Source organism: Oncorhynchus mykiss, chromosome 26, assembly GCF_057628025.1.
Source record: "Oncorhynchus mykiss isolate SJ-2025 chromosome 26, ASM5762802v1, whole genome shotgun sequence".
Taxonomy (NCBI): Eukaryota; Metazoa; Chordata; class Actinopteri; order Salmoniformes; family Salmonidae; genus Oncorhynchus; species Oncorhynchus mykiss.
Window position 1 is genome coordinate 7,100,783 of NC_143047.1, and position 17,643 is coordinate 7,118,425.

Consider the following 17,643-nt stretch of genomic DNA (forward strand, 5'->3'; position numbering starts at 1 on the left):
CGGTGTCAGTGGAAGGCCATAAATATTGTCAAAAACTCCAGCCACCCCAGTCATAGACTGTTCTCTCTGCTACCGCACGGCAAGCAGTACCGGAGCGCCAAGTCTAGGTCCAAGAGGCTTCTTAACAGCTTCTACCCCCAAGTCATAAGACTACTGAACATCTAATCAAATGGATACCCAGACTATTTGCATTGTCCCCCCCCCTCTTTTACGCTGCTGCTACTCTCTGCTTATTTCCTATGCAAAGTCACTTTAATAACTCTACCTACATGTACATACAGTATTAACTCAATTACCTCGACTAACCGGTGCCCCCGCACATTGACTCTGTTCCGGTATATAGCCTCACAATTGTTATTTTTACTGCTGCTCTTAAATTTAATTTCATTTATTTTTTAGGTGTATTTTGTTTTTTAAAACTTGCATTGTTGGTTAAAGGTAAGTAATCATTTCACTGTAAGGTCTTACACTGCATGTGACAAATACAATTTTATTTGATATGGGAATGCATTCCCCTTCTCCTTCCCCTTTGTCATGGTAAAAAGCAATGAAGTCAGCCAGACCTCCAGCCAGTTTATCCACTGTGAGGGGAAATTAGCAATCTAATGCAGCAGGAAATAGAGTCCAATCCCTCTTCCCTTTCATTCTCACCCACTGGGCCCTATGTGTCTCTAGAAGGCCTAAACAACTGGTAAAATACGGGCACCATTAAAGTCAATGGTCCCTGAGACAATACTAGAGGTTAAGAGGGTTCCAAGGCTGTTGATTGTAAAGAGAGTATGGAGGATGAAGGGAGTAGCGGAGAGAAACATCTACCGCCAATCAATATCATTCCATTAGGGTCAATTAATTAGATATGAATCCACATGGTAATATATTCACAAATGCCACCAATCAAAAACTTAGCCGCTCTCTGAACCCAGCACCTGATCAAGTTCAAAGTCTGAGAATTAAATTGAGTGTGAATTAAATTAGACCCAATTACAATAATTCAAATGACGAGAGTCATTATCAACACATTATGCATGCTCTAATCTAATGGTTTGATTAATGGAACTCCGTGCCGATGCTAAATCTCACGCGGAGAGATAGATGAATATCTAGCCTTCCGACATCCCAGACAATAATAAAGAAATGTAGTTAAGATTTTAATATTGCTCTCAGCAAAGCTCGTTCTCTCTTAACTGAAGGTCCCTCTACATCATGAATCGATACTTGCTTTGAGATCATTTGAGCAAATACTGGGAGAAATTAAACCTCTCCAATAGGCGGTCATTGCGGTGTGCTTTTCATTCAGACACTAACATAGATAAGCCCTAAGCCTTGGTTATGACTCTTAATGAGAACCAGGCTTTTCATAAAGGCAGACTCAAAGCCTTTATCTGGAGAAATGCTTATTAAGATAAGACCTCCCTATCACACTGCTGGCAGATGGATGTGTGTGTGTGTGTGTGTGTGTGTGTGTGTGTGTGTGTGTGTGTGTGTGTGTGTGCACGTGTCCCTCATAGTCTGTTTATATACTGTTGTTTACTCACTGTGTACAGTATCAGAAAAAAGATTGGACACACCTACTCATTGAAGGGTTTTTCTTATTTTTTTACTATTTTCTACATTGTAGAATAATAGTGAAGACATCAAAACTATGAAATAACACATGTGGAATCACGTAGTAACCAAAAAAGTGTTAAACAAATGAACATATATTTTATATTTGAGATTCTTCAAAGTAGCCACCCTTTGCCTTGATTACAGCTTTGTACACTCTTGGCATTCTCTCAACCAGCTTCACCTGGAATGCTTTTCCAACAGTCTTGAGGGATTTCCCACCTATGCTGAGCACTTGTTGGCTGCTGTTCTTTCACTCTGCGGTCCAACTCATCCCAAACCATCTCAAATGGGTTGAGGTCGGGTGACTGTGGAGGCCAGGTCATCTGATGCAGCACTCCATCACTCTCCTTCTTGGTCAAATAGCCCTTACACAGCCTGGAGGTGTGTTGGGTCATTGTCCTGTTGAAAAACAAATGATAGTCCCACTAAACCCAAACCACATGGGATGGCGTATCGCTGCAGAATGCTATGGTAGCCATGCTGGTTAAGTGTGCCTTAAATTCTAAATAAATCAGAGACAGTGTCACCCGAAAAGCACCCCCACACCCAAGGGTGTTGTTAAGGGGGGGGGGACATGAATGATTCATGGTGCCCTAGTGTCACGACTTCCGACGAAATCGGTCCCTCTCCTTGTTCGAGCGGCGGTCGGCAATCGACGTCACCGGTCTTCTAGCCATCGCCGCTCCACCTTTCATTTTCCATTTGTTTTGTCTTGTTTTCCCGCACACCTGGTTCACATTCCCCCATCAGACTAAATGTATATTACCCTCTGTTTCCCCCATGTCTGTGTGTGGAATTGTTCTTTGTGTAGGGTGTTACGTAACAGGCTGGCTTGCTCTAGGTTTGTTTCTAATCTAGGTTTGTTTGTTTTGTTTAATCCGGTTCATGTTACCGTGGTTGTGCTTTGTGCTGCCTTGCCTGTGCCTTTGGGCCAGGGTGTACATTAAAGTTCTCCTGTTATCACCCATCTCCGCTCTCCTGCGCCTGACTTCCGGGCAACCCGTCACTCACCCTGTTACACCTAGCCTGGTAGGGGCCCCTAAATGTTTAGAGAATTATTTGTCTATCATTTGTTTTTAAATCTGTGATGAAAATGAATACGTATAACCACAATCAGATCAGGAATCTCTACCCAACCATCACAAGATACTGTTTCAGAGTATTATCTGCTATGGTTTATCTTCTGTTGAACTTACTCAGGAATGCCCACATAATGTCTTGACACTACAGTTGCAGTTTCTCTGTAGGTACCCTATTTACGTTTGCAGTCCACATGGTTCAGGATTTTCTTTATTTTTGTCACACCCTGACCATAGTTTGCTTTGTATGTTTCTATGTTTTGTTTGGTCGGGGTGTGATCTGAGTGGGCATTCTATATTTGTCTGTTTCTGTGTTTGGCCTGATATGGTTCTCAATGAGAGGCAGGTGTTAGTCATTGTCTCTGATTGGGAACCATATTTAGGTAGCCTGTTTGGTGTTGGGGTTTGTGGGTGATTGTTCCTGTCTCTGTGTTTGCACCAGATAGGGCTGTTTTGGTTGTTCACATTTCTTGTTTTGTTAGTCTATTCATGTATAGTTTCTTGATTAAAGAACCATGAATAATAACCACGCTGCGTTTTGGTCCGCCTCTCCTTCGACTCAAGAAAACCGTTACAATTTTGTGTGTGTTATTTAGGTGTATATTTAGGAATTATGCATAGGGCAGAAGAGGGTTAGCCTTGTTAATAAAAATTGGTAAATAAATTATTTAATCTTAAACATGGATCATTGGTAATTTCTTCATTAAAACGGAATACAATGCCACATATTAAAAACTACGTCACCAATTGTATGGTTATTTATACACTGCTCAAAAAAACAAAGGGAACACTAAAATAACACATCCTAGATCTGAATGAATGAAATATTCTTATTACATACTTTTTTCTTTACATAGTTGAATGTGCAGACAACAAAATCACACAAATTAATCAATGGAAATCAAATTTATCAACTTATGGAGGTCTGGATTTGGAGCCACACTCAAAATTAAAGTGGAAAACCACACTACAGGCTGATCCAACTTTGATGTAATATCCTTAAAACAAGTCAAAATGAGGCTCAGTAGTGTGTGTGGCCTCCACGTGCCTGTATGACCTCCCTACAACGCCTGGGCATGCTCCTGATGAGGTGGCAGATGGTCTCCTGAGGGATCTCCTCCCAGACCTGGACTAAAGCATCCGCCAACTCCTGGACAGTCTGTGGTGCAACGTGGCGTTGGTGAATGGAGCGAGATGTCCCAGATGTGCTCAATTGGATTCAGGTCTGGGGAACGGGCGGGCCAGTCCATAGCATCAATGCCTTCCTCTTGCAGGAACCTGCTGACACACTCCAGCCACATGAGGTCTATCATTGTCTTGCATTAGGAGAAACCCAGGGCCAACCGCACCAGCATATGGTCTCACAAGGGGTCTGAGGATCTCATCTCGGTACCTAATGGCAGTCAGGCTACCTCTGGCGAGCACATGGAGGGCTGTGCAGCTCCCCAAAGAAATGCCACCCCACACCATGACTTACCCACCGCCAAACCGGTCATGCTGGAGGATGTTGCAGGCAGCAGAACATTCTCCACGGCGTCTCCAAACTCTGTCACGTCTGTCACATGTGTACCTGCTTTCATCTGTGAAGAGCACAGGGCGCCAGTGGAGAATTTGCCAATCTTGGTGTTCTCTGGCAAATGCCAAACGTCCTACACGGTTTTGGGCTGTAAGCACAACCCCCACCTGTGGACGTCGGGCCCTCATACCACCCTCATGGAGTCTGTTTCTGACCGTTTGAGTAGATACATGCACATTTGTGGCCTGCTGGAGGTCATTTTGCAGGGCTCTGGCAGTGCTCCTCCTGCTCCTCCTTGCACAAAGGCGGAGGTAGCGGTCCTGCTGCTGGGTTGTTGCCCTCCTACGGCCTCCTCCACGTCTCCTGATCTACTGGCCTTTCTCCTGGTAGCGCCTCCATGCTCTGGACACACTGACAGACACAATAAACCTTCTTGCCACAGCTCGCATTGATGTGCCATCCTGGATGAGCTGCACTACCTGAGCCACTTGTGTGGGTTGTAGACTCCGTCTCATGCTACCACTAGAGTGAAAGCACCGCCAGCATTCAAAAGTGACCAAAACATCAGCCAGGAAGCATAGGAACTGAGAAGTGGTCTGTGGTCACCACCTGCACAACCACTCCTTTATTGGGGGTGTCTTGCTTAATTGCCTATAATTTCCACCTGTTGTCTATTCCATTTGCACAACAACATGTGAAATGTATTGTCAATCAGTGTTGCTTCCTAAGTGGACAGTTTGATTTCACAGAAGTGTGATTGACTTGTTTAAAGTGTTCCCTTTATTTTTTTGAGCAGTGTAATAAAGCGTCATAAAAATCTCATGACACAGACAGTTTTTGTTAACAGTATTGCAAACATTTTTGGTTCCTAATGTTAATATAGGCAGAGGATGAAGGTGGAAACTAGAATCTGCACGTATAGAGCAGCAGAAGCTTACAGTTATTAAATGTACTAACATTGTTCAGTACGTTATTTTAATCTGAAACATTCTGATTTCTATGTTAGGGGCACGGTAAGTTTTTTTCATGGGCAACGCCCCTGCCCACACCATCACACCTCCTCCTCCATGCTTCGCGGTGGGAACCACACATGCGGAGATCATCCGTTCACCTACTCTGCGTCTCACAAAGACACGGCGGTTGGAACCAAAAATGTCAAATTTGGACTCATCAGACGAAAGGACAGTTTTCCACCGGTCTAATGTCCATTGGTCATGTTTCCTGGCCCAAGCAAGTCTCTTCTTCTTATTGGTGTCCTTTAGTAGTCAATTCTTTGCAGAAATTCGACCATGAAGGCCTGATTCACACTCTCCTCTGAACAGTTGATGTTGAGATGTGTCTGTTACTTGAACTTTGTGAAGCATTTATTTAATGAACTTATCCTCTGCAGCAGAAGCAACTCTGGGTCTTCCTTTCCTGTGGCGGTCCTCGTGAGAGCCAGTTTCATCATAGTGCTTGATGGTTTTTGTGACTGTGCTTGAAGAAACTTCAAAAGTTCTTGACATTTTCCAGATTGACTGACCTTCATGTCTTAACGTAATGATGGACTGTCGTTTCTCTTTGCTTATTTGAGCTGTTCTTGATATAATATGGACTTGGTCTTTTACCAAATAGGACTATCTTCTGTATACCAACCCTACCTTGTCACAACACAAGTGATTGGCTCAAACGCATTAAGACGGAAAGAAATTCCACAAATTAACTTTTAACAAGCCACACCTGTTAATTGAAATGCATTTCAGGTGACTACCTCTTGAAGCTGGTCGAGAGAATGCCAAGAGTGTGCAAAGCTGTTATTACGGAAAAAGGTGGCTACTTTGAACAATCTCAAATATATTTTGTTTTGTTTAACACTTTTTGGTTACTACATAATTCCATATGTGTTATTTCACACTTTTGATGTCTTCACTATTATTCTACAATGTAGAAAATAGTACAAAATAATGAAAAACCCTTGAATGTGTGTGTCCAAACTTTTGAATGATACTGTATATACTATATTGTCGACATACCTTAATATACTTACTACTGTACATAACACCCTCATTTGCTCCAGGGACGCTGTACTACTACGGGGGACCATGTAAAACAACACATTTCACTGCACCTATCCAGAGTATGTGAAAGTATATAAAATGAAAAAAAAGAAACACAAATATTTTCCAAATTATACACATCACATAAAGTCTTTATATTCTCACTCTCACTCGATAAAATAAGAAATAGACATTTGTATTGTATTTGCAAGACCTTCTACTGCACTGCTGGAGCTAGTAACACAAGCATTTCGCTGCACCTGCCATGTGTGTGTGTGTGTGTGTGTGTGTGTGTGTGTGTGTGCGGACATGTCCATCAGAAAGGTCTATGACAAGCTGCCACAATAGGCAAGGTTCACTTACCACCCTAACTGTGACAGACAGATCAATGCTACAAATGGAGAAATGGAATAAGATATAATTACAAAAATGTGTGTATGGCTGAAAGGAGGAAGGTTCATTGTCTCCAAAAATATAAACACAACATGCAACAATTTCTAAGATTATCGATACGTTCTAACTTCTTCTTCCCCATAAGCAGACTGAGGTGTTCAGCATCCTCGACGCCCCTAGAAGCTACTGCCATTGTGCTTTTTTCCAACCTCCTCTCTCTGTCAAATCAAATTGTATTTGTCACATTCGCCGAATACAACAAGTGTACACTTTACCGTGAAATGCTGACTTACAAGCCCTTAACCAATAGTGCTGTTCAAGAAGAAGAAAACATTTACCAAGAAGACTAAAATAAAAAAAAGTAAGAATAAAAGTTACACAATAAGAATAACAAGGCCGTATACAGTCACTTCCACAGCCAAGGATAAATGAACCAGCAACATTGCAGTTAGATATTGAGGGAGGGAAAGAGGGAAAGGAGAGGAGGAAGTGAAAGAGGCAGAGAAACAATAGGGGAGAAAGGGGGGGGGGGGGTGATGTGCTCCCTGGAGATCAAAGAAAACACACTCCTGAAAATACTCTGTAAAGAAGTGCTATGAATGCATAGTGAAGACAAACACCCCGCCCCCGCACACACACACACACACACACATTCTCCTTTCACCTTATACACAACACACATCCTCGTTCAGAGGCATTCTCTAAATACACAGGCAATGTTTTGTATAGTGAACAGCATTTATACACCATAGACAAGGAGTGGCAGTGACGCCCTTTGACTGTGACAAACACACGCACGCAAGCGTGCACACACACACACACACACACACACACACACACACACAGAGCATTGATGGCCTTGACTACCTCCTTCCTGCCGGTTTGGCAATTGTGCCACTCTGGCTGTATTCACTGCTCAGCAACAGAGGGAGAGGTGATGCAGTACATAACGTATGCACACCACTAGAGGCCAGTAGAGTCTGCATGTGTACTGTTCATTGCAAGCAAATATGTCAGTGTGCCAAGTCATTTGCCTGGAAAGATGATTTCCCTCTCTCATAAAGACTAGGGATGTGCATATTTTCCTTTCAAGACAATTCTATACGTATCGAGATACATAGGCTCCGATACAGCAACGATACGTTTTGGTTTTAAAACGATTCAGTGCGGTTAGGTTTGATTAGAGGACGAGTCGTTGCGATTCGGTTCGACGTGATACGATTTGATGCACCAACATTTGTTGCATGATCATTTTCCAAATCTAAAATTCAAAATCTGCTGCTGATGGAGCTCATAAGCTGGGTCTCTCTGAGATGGATCTGTCTGAGCTGACTTCTGTGTGTGTGTGTGTGTAAATTACCACAACAAAAAACAGCCCCCAGACCATTATTCCTCCTCCACCAAACTTTACAGTTGGCACTATGCATTGGGGCAGGTAGCGTTCTCCTGGCATCTGCCAAACCCAGATCCGTCCATCGGACTGCCATATGGTGATCACTCTAGAGAATGCGTTTCCACTGCTCCCGAGTCCAATGGCGGCGAGCTTTACACCACTCCAGCTGACACTTGGCATTGCGCATGGTGATCTTGGGCTGGTGTGTGGCTGCTCGGCCATGGAAGACCATTTCATGAAGCTCCCGACGAACAGTTCTTGTGCTGACGTTGCTTCCAGAAGCAGTTTGGAACTCGGTAGTGAGTGTTGCAACTGAGGACAGACAACATTTTTACTCACTTCAGCAGTCGGTGGTCCCTTTCTGTGAGCTTGTGTGGCCTACCACTTCGCTTCTAAACCGTTGTCGCTCCTAGACATTTCTACTTCACAATAACAGCACTAACAGTTGACTGGGGCAGCCCTAGCAGGGCAGAAATTTGACGAAACTGACTTGTTGGAAAGGTGGCATCCTATGACGGTGCCATGTTGAAAGTACCTGAGCTCTTCAGTAAGACCATTCTACTGGCAATGTTTGTCTATGGAGATTGCATGGCTGTGTGCTCGGTGTTATACACCTGTCAGCAATGGTGTTGCTGAAATAACTGAATCTACTAATTTTAAGGGGTGTCCACATACTTTTGTATATATGTCTATGGCGTATGTACTATGTAGGCACCTGAGCTGAGCCATAAAGGCATCGGTCACTATCAGATTAGGGGGACAATGTTCCCTTTTATTTTTGTCTCCCGCACTTTGGTTCTGAAATCACCAGCACCCACTAACTAAGTTGTCATTTTTGGAGATTAAGTGTTTTAGCTAGTAATGTATCAATATTTATCATTTACAAATTAGCTATGACATGGCCAATTAATATATAGGACTTTGGATTCACCCGGTCTCAAAATCGAATGGTTTTGACTGTTTAGGGAGTTTTTAGAGAGTAATCTTCTCTTCTCCTCTTGCTTCAACCATACAGTGCGCTGCACAAAAGTGCTTGTTGTCCTCGTTATATCAAAACATTTACATATACACTGATAGTTTAAGCAAAACTACCAAAACTATTGCTGATGGTGAACTTCAACAATCAAAATAAAATATATTGTAAACCCCGTTCAGCATGTAGACAGACGTGAGTTGTGCCTCGGGTAGCTTACTTTTCTTCCGTTGTGAGCCGGAGAATCCCCCCCCCCCCCCGACAGAATCCCCCCTACCCATTCGCGTGAACACGCACACACTCAATTCTTCAATGCTGCAACTTGCTTGCTAGTTGAGATTTCTGCTCTTCACTCCGTTGTCAGTTTAGCCTACATTTCACTGATCTTCGTAGCAGAAAGCATGTTGTGTGTGTCCTTCAAGGCAGCTGTCAATGATTACGTTAACCTGCGTTTCATTATTTTTATTTTTATGGCGGTTCGATTGCGGGGGAGGCACTAGTAATGTCTGCCATTTTCGGTTTGGCAATTTGTTTTAAGTGTATTCGTCTGTAAAAATGCGTTCTGCTACTAAAATCAGTGAAATATAGACTAAACTGACAACGGAGAGAAGAGCAGAAATGTCAACTAGCAAGCAAGTCACTGCAATGAAGAATTGAGTGTGTGCGCGCGTTCACGCGAGGGGGGGGGGGGGGGATTCTGGCAGGGGGGAGATTTTCCAGCACAACACCTGTTCCTGTTAAACACAATTTTCAACAGCACATAGATAACAATAAACCAGCAAACGGCTGGCGAGCTCTCGTTGTTCAGCGAGCGAAACTGGGGCACAGCGCACAGGTTAATCTTTGAGTTTGACTATATCCCACTCTTCTGGGATATTGCCTGGGGTTGTTCGGCATGCAACATTACTGTCAACACAGTGACATGCAGTTCGACACAAAATACGGGAGGTATTTTCGGAAGGTAGAGGTAAGAACGAATGTAATATCAGCAAAACATTTGAGCGAACCGGCGATTCGAAACATTTGAATCGATTTTCTGGCCAGTGCATGCTACGATTTGGATTGGTTTGGGGTTCGCGGGCCGATGCACTTGTATCTCAAACATTTTCATTCGAGAGATACACATACACACATGTAAAGGTGCACACACACACACGCTATGTGCGGTATATATTTATGGCCATCTGGTCAACCACGTCGCTCTCTCCGTCTCTCTGCATTATGCATGATCTCAGAGAGCACTTTCAGAGAGAAGAGAGTGTGTGAATCTGCGTTTTAGAAACTTGTAGACATTTCCCCATTTAACCCAACTGGTCTGGGACGGTGAGTGCATGTGTGTGTGTGTGTGTGCATGTGTAGACTATATTTTACAAACAGTACATATGACAGCGAGGGGTCATGTGGTCTGGTATATGACTGATACTCCTCTCTTCCTAATCCCAGATTACAGCTAATGTCCCCCTCAATCATTGACAATCTACACTACATGACCAAAGGTATGCAGACACCTGCTTGTCGAAAATCTCATTCCAAAATCATGGGGATTGATATGGTGTTGGTCCCCACTTTGCTGCAATAACAGCCTCCACTCTTCTGGGAAGGCGTTCCACTAGATGTTGGAACATTTGCTGCGGGCTCTTTGTGGACGGGGATATTGTCATGCTGAAACAGGAAAGGGCCTTCCTCAAACTGTTGCCACAAAGTTGGAAGCACAGAATCGTCTAGAATGTCATTGTATGCTGTAGCGTTAAGATTTCCCTTCACTGGAACTAAAGGGCCTAGCCCGAACAATGAAAAACAGCTCCAGACCATTATTCCTCCTCCACCAAACTTTACAGTGGGCACTATACATTTGGGCAGGTAGCCTTCTCCTGGCATCCGCCAAACCCAGATTTGTCTGTCGGACTGCGTGATGGTGAAGAGTGATTCTTCCCTCCAGAGAACGCATTTCCACAGCTCCAGAGTCCAGTGGCAGCGAGCTTTACACAACTCCAGCCGACGGTTGGCATTGCGCATGGTGATCGTAGGATTGTGTGTGGCTGCTCGGCCATGGAAACCCATTTCATGAAGCTCCCAACAAACAGGTCTTGCTTCCAGAGGCAGTTTGGAACCCGGGAAATGAGTGTTGCAAACGAGGACAGACAAGTTAAATAACATATTAATCCAAGAAAATTGAAGGAGAAAGGGAGAGAGAATGAGGGGGCCCGAAAGAGTCGGAGGCAAACAGCGAGAGATGGAGCAAGAGAAATATACAATTATTCGAAGAATGGAAGCCCCACAGCAATCAGAACCCTCTAGAGTTTATCATCTAATTCCCTCTTTATCACCTGGTTAGTGTCTGTCCATCAGAGACTGTGATCGGATTTACCCAGGAGGGGATAGAGAGAGCAGAGAGAGGCCATGGCCAGACCCCACGCAGCCATGGAGAATTGTGTTATCTCTGGACCAAATACAAATGTTCTGTTCCCAACTCTCTTGCCTCTGCTCTCCTATGGGGAGGAAAGGAGAGGAGAAAAGAGTAAAGACAACGGGGGAGAGAGGAAAAGGGAGAAGAAATTGATGAGGCTGAGGGAAGCATGCTGTTCCCAGGCAATTAGTCTGTGTAATTAGGCTGTAGTGAAGGAAACCATGGTTGGCCTGGGTAGATTAACTACTGAATTCTGGTACAGAGGCAAAGTCTACAGGTCTCATAGGGATTGGGCCACCACACAGCACCCTCTGACAGGACTGGATGGAGATGTCTCGCTTTTTTGGAGACTCGACTAACACACGTAGACTCTAAACACATGCACACGCAGCTGCAGCCTGTGTGTAGTGATCCATGGCCTATAGTAACAGCAGTGGCATGGCTGTCTCTCTCTGTTAGACTGAGCTAATGTCACCCCAGCAAAGAACCAGCCACCTAAAATACACAACCCTCCAGTAAAGAAGGAACTACAACACACACACACACACAAACACACACACACACACACACACACAACCTGATCTGAATCTTGAAAAAGGTGCATATGGAGAGAGAGAGGGAGAGAGAGAGAGAGAGAGAGAGAGAGAGGAAAATATGATGACATGAGCAGGGTAGTGCAGTCCCGAATGGCTCATCCTTTCCTAGCAGTTGATATTCTGTAGGGTTAAACCATACCACCTCCATATCCCCGAGTCACAACAGAAATGTGGGTGATCAGGGGTTAATCTAGCCAGTTGATGGTGAGGACTGCTGCCGTATCAACGTCACACACACAGAGACAGAGAGACAGAGAGAGAAAACGCGATGAGCTACCTTAACACACCACACAATCAGTAAGGTACATGTAATAACGAAAGGGATGAATTGTGGACAGTGTGTTATTAAAATGTTATGGAGACGATATTTCTGCTCTATTTTTAAAAGTCGCTCCAAGTCACGTTTTGGTACGGACACGTTGCCAAGCACTTGCTCGGAACACACTCAAATGCGCACACGCACGCACACACAAACACGCTTGCGTCTCGTTCCCCCCACTGCACAGCCTTACATGGCATTCAAGGGATCGCTCTCTCCACGGAGGCATTTCTGCAGCGTTGCTAAGCAGACCCATAATTCACAAACAAACCAAAACATCCACCCCCTGCTATCCTGAGAGTCAGTTTGCCTTGCTAGCCTGCCTGGACACTGGCAGAGTCAAATGCCAAGACACTTTTACATTCACGGAGGCAGCCTCCCCTTCAAGAGCATGCATTCAAGGAATCACATCACTTCCCTGAAGGGGCAACACATCAATGCAGAACCACCCACCCACAGATACTTCCTATTACACAGTGAAAACAGCAGAGCAAACACACATACCTTTGTGGAATAGAGCTAGGGAGAGCGAGAGGAGGAGGTGTGGGATAAAGGGAGTGATAGAGAGAGACAGACAGCAGAGCGAGGAGGGATGGAGGCAAAGGGAGAAAGAGAGGAAAACCGGAGTGACAGAAGACGAGAACGACGAAGCGCTCTCTAACCTGAGTGTCAATACCACCGTCTGTCGCTGGAGCGCGCCTGGTTTTGGGGCGCCCCTGGTGGTGTCCCGAGCCCCCCTGGGGGCCCACCGTGAGAACGTGTCTGTCGGAGGGCTTGAGGGGCACGGGCAGTGGTAGGGGCAGGGTGAGGGGTCGCGAGGGCACCTGTGGAATGGGCAGAGCGCTGTGCACCGGCTTGGGCAGTCCCGACTTCATCTTAGAGGCCAGCAGAATGGCAGGCATCTTCCTCCGGGGCACCAAATAGTCTCAGACACACACACACACACGGTAATGTCCGACCACACTCAAGCAGTTAAGCCGACGCTGTCCTCCCAGTAAGCAAACAGTCTTACCAGCTGGAATAAAAGAGTGGGATAATGGGACACAGTCAATGTGTTGGGAAGTGTCCGTGTGGTCTTTCTGAATCCTGACGCTCCTATCTATAAGAGGAGGGATCAGTGGAGTCTCTATCCGACAGTGGGAGCAATAGTCCAGGTCCAGCTCCCTCCCTAAGATCCCACCTGTTCCCTGCTCTGGTTTATTAGGAATACCGGTATTCCCAGTCTCTTATTGGGAATTCCCTGTACTCTGACGGAGGAGCTGGCAGTGTTCCATTTCCCCGGATTCAGTGAGTATTCGTATTCTCTTCCTGGTTTAGCGGAGTTAATTATCTCCTCCGGATGAGAGACGGAAAAACTCTTTGCTTCCCTTGAGGAAATGAGGAGGAAGAAGGGAACGAGGGAAAGGAAGAAGAAAAGAAAAAAACGAGAGAACAGCAACGGAGGACCACTCGCGTCGGCGACCGCTCTGCCTGTGACGGCACTCTCTCTATTCCTCCTCCTCTCTATCTCCCTCCCCAGTATTGGCCCTGTAGCAGGTGTGGCTTAGGGATAGTGGAGGACAGACATGTTTGGATGACAGCCTTAGGCATTCTCTCTCTCTACCTCTCTCTCTCTCTCGTCTCCACTGCCACCCTCCTTCTTCATTCTCCCTCCCTCCCTCCTCCCAGTTTTGTAAGACTGGATGAGAGGACTAGAGTGAGAGTTGTAGCCACTGTAGACGCCTGCAATGCACCCCATACAGTCATACACACTGTGCAGACCAAGACCAACTGCTGAGATACACATTGTTACACAAAAAAGTTTGTGTGTGTGTAAATAGCTCTGAGTGTGTGTGTGTGTAAATAGCTCTGAGTGTGTGTGTTTGTGCGTGCGTGCGTGCGTGCGTGTCCCCACAAGAATAGAAACAAACAAACATTTGACCAACTGGGGACATGTTGTTAGTCCCCACAAGGTCAAAGCGCTTTTTCTAGGAGGTTTAGGGTTAGAATTAAGTTTAGTATTAGGAGCTAGGGTTTGCTTTAGGGTTAGGGAAAATAATATTTTGAATGGGAATGAATTGTGTCCCCCCACAAAGTTAATCGTTCAAGACTGTGTGTGTGTGTGTGTGTGTTCGAGACTGTCGGGCTCTGGGCCACTCATGTGTTAGATTTCTTCTAGGAAAGGATGAGCCATTCGGGACTGCACTACCCTGCGCATGTCATCTCTCCATCTCTCCACCTCTCTCTCTCTCTCTCTGTGCCCTTTTGTATTCCAAATGACACTGGCACAGTTAAAAGCAGGATCAAACATGATGTTGTCTGTGGCACGTAGCATGTAACACAAAGCGACACTAGATGCTTTCTCAGGTCTCGGATTCTTATGGATCTGTGCCCAGTGAGAGGAGACTAGACCACGAATAGAGATAGGCCCTAATGTACTAACAATCTTACTCTATATCAGGCTACAGAGCTTATGCAAATGATAGAGGATTAATCTTCTCTGGAGCTAAAGTTCAGTGTGAAGGGATAACAGCAACAGCAGAGCCGTAGCCTAAACGCATTAAAAGACACTCTCTAATCACAAGGCAAAGGGAGAGAATGAAAAGTGAATGCAGATTTGGGCGATGACATCATTGGGTCATTTTTGGAGAGGTGAGGCAGTACCCCCCACCCCCTTGGTATATTAATGATACATCCTATTAGCATAATCCTAAATCATGGAAACGTTCCCTCATATCTGATTATGAGTGTGTGTGTGTGTGTGTGTCTAGATCTATCTCTATGGTCAAAGCGTTGCAAAAATGTGGTTCCTTGCTGCAACAAGCAAGATGTTGTAGATGTCTTCGGTTGCCTAGGCAACGTCCCCTCCCTGCAGCAGCACCAGCTGATGCAGTCAGGAGCGGAGGTCATTTGTTGTTGTTGCTGCTATTTGAATGGATATTACGTTGACCGCAGCCAGTTGGCTGACCAAAAACCCATCATTCAAAATTCCATGACCGTGACAGCCCAAGCGTGTGTGACGCTGACAATGTAAGGTGTGCCGTTAAAGAAAGTGTCACCATAACAACGGAATGTTCCACTATTCCATGATTTCCCCACGACTCCTAGCAACCAACATGTGTCACAGCCAAGCTCTGGAAAAACTCTCCGGAGAAAATGAGAGAAGAATAAAAAACCACTGTCTTTATGTGATTTCATCTTTGAAGTTAGCTGGATGACAGTCCAGTGCATTCTAATAAAACATTCTGATAATACATCAAGCCTACTGTAAAATGGGTTATTTCCAATGTAATAACGAACACCCCTTGGTACAGCCATAGAGAGACAATGACACCAATGTGAATATATTTACTATGTATCTATTTACCTCACTATTCATATAGCCTACAATTGTGTGTGTGGGAAGATAAAAGGCGGGGTATTTGTTGAGTTAAACCAGTGTGTTGGCTTACATTAAACCCTTTTCCAAACATGGACTTCTCTGATGATTCGCTCAACTGAAAAGTGCAAGCCATCTTCTCGAAAGAAGACACACACACACACACACACTTCCATATTGTTTTCCTAATCCGAGTGGCCAGGGCAGAGTGTGTAGGTATTTGGCCGACCTTTTTAATCGTAGCAAGTGTGTGTGTGTGTGTGTGTGTGTGTGTGTGTGTGTGTGTGTGTGTGTGTGTGTGTGTGTGCGCGCCCGCGTGATACTCTCCATCGGTCCTGGGTTGGTGAGTGAATAGATCGGTTGGGCTGGGTCGAGCTGTAGATTCACCAGCGCCACAGTAAAAATGTCAAGCATGGCTCTGTCTCTGGGTGTCGCACTGACCATACAGTGGGGAGAACAAGTATTTGATACACTGCCGATTTTGCAGGTTTTCCTACTTACAAAGCATGTAGAGGTCTGTAATTTTTATCATAGGTACATTTCAACTGTGAGAGACGGAATCCAAAAATCCAGAAAATCACATTGTATGATTTTTAAGTAATTCATTTGCATTTTATTGCATGACATAAGTATTTGATACATCAGAAAAGCAAAAAAAGTAAGTAGGAAAACCTGCAAAATCAGCAGTGTATCAAATACTTGTTCTCCCCACTGTAGCTCACTGTCACGACACACAGCCATATCACATCCCCACAGCGAAGGTCTCGGATTCTTTCGAGATAATAAGGAAGAAAAAAAATAGACATTTGATTGTTCACTCGCACTTAGAGGGAGATGACCTAGAAAATCAACTGAGGCCACAGAGAAAACAGGCCACTAAAGGAAAGTGTGTGTATCGGTCTGGATATAGCTGTGTGTGTGTGTGTGTGTGTGTGTGTGTGTGTGAAAATATATCTGAGTGTGTGTGTGTGGAGCTAGACAGAGAGCAATGGGGAGTCCAGTCCCTTCCTGTCACATGTCGCCTATGAAGGTCATCACTCTGGGGTGTGTTTTCTCTTTCCAAACAAGCCCCCAACCCCGGGCACACACACACACACACACAAACCACACGGCGGCATAAACACAGACAACACTCCCAGCAGCACCTAAACAACACATCACATCCAATAACCACAAGGAGGCCAAGCGGGGGACATAGGACTCCCCGCTGTGTGTGTGTGTGTGTAACTGTTTTCTTATGTGGAAAAGGTAAAAAATGGAATGTCCACTTGCAGAGAGAGAGAGACTGCTCCATATTAGGTGTTAATGAAACTGGTATGATTGATAAGGACTGCATTATCTCATCTAATATCCACATGCAAACACGCACACACACATGAACACACACACACACTTTCTAATTACACTATCCTTTCAAAAGTGCATTAATTGAAATAAAAGGGGGGGGGGGACACTGTTCTCCTGAGAATGATAATGAAGAACCTATTAGCCACAAAATACCCCATCTAGCCAGTAACCGCAGCCCGTAAGCTAGAGTAGCTATAAGCCTATTACCCTCAACCAATGTCACAGTCAGTCATTCCATTTGTCTTTGTGAGACAGAATGAGACAGAACAAAAATGTGATTGAAAATGAGGAAATTAGGTAGAAAGAGAGAGAGAGGTGGAAAGAGACGAGAGAGAGAAAGAGGAGAGAAGGCATGAGGGATAGAAAATACCGTAGAGAAGGGTGATAGAGCGGCAGCCTGACGAAGGTAAACATTCCATTCTCTACCAGCACAGATGCATCCTTCAAAAGACCTCAGAAAGACGGTCCCCTGTCACATATTAGAGCAATACCACAAGGGAATACATACACTCACACACACTTGGCTAATTATAGAAACCATGCATTCACACACTGCTGTTTACGACAGAACTGTCAAGAATATGAAAGAATAAACCTGGTTTACTAGGTAGTTTGGAA

The 17,643-nt window shown here is 44.8% G+C and overlaps 1 protein-coding gene across 2 annotated transcripts in view; it reads right to left on the bottom strand.

Annotated features, from left to right (window-relative positions):
- LOC110506288 (neuron navigator 2) overlaps positions 1 to 13,847 on the bottom strand; it is a 130,305-nt gene extending 116,458 nt beyond the window's left edge. For both annotated transcript variants that reach the window (XM_090221779.1, XM_036963581.2), the window contains exon 1: positions 12,983 to 13,847. In XM_090221779.1, coding sequence (XP_090077905.1) covers positions 12,983 to 13,222 — 240 coding nt within the window. In that variant the 5' untranslated portion in view covers positions 13,223 to 13,847. The remainder of the gene's footprint in view (positions 1 to 12,982) is intronic.
- Positions 13,848 to 17,643: the final 3,796 nt, after the last annotated feature.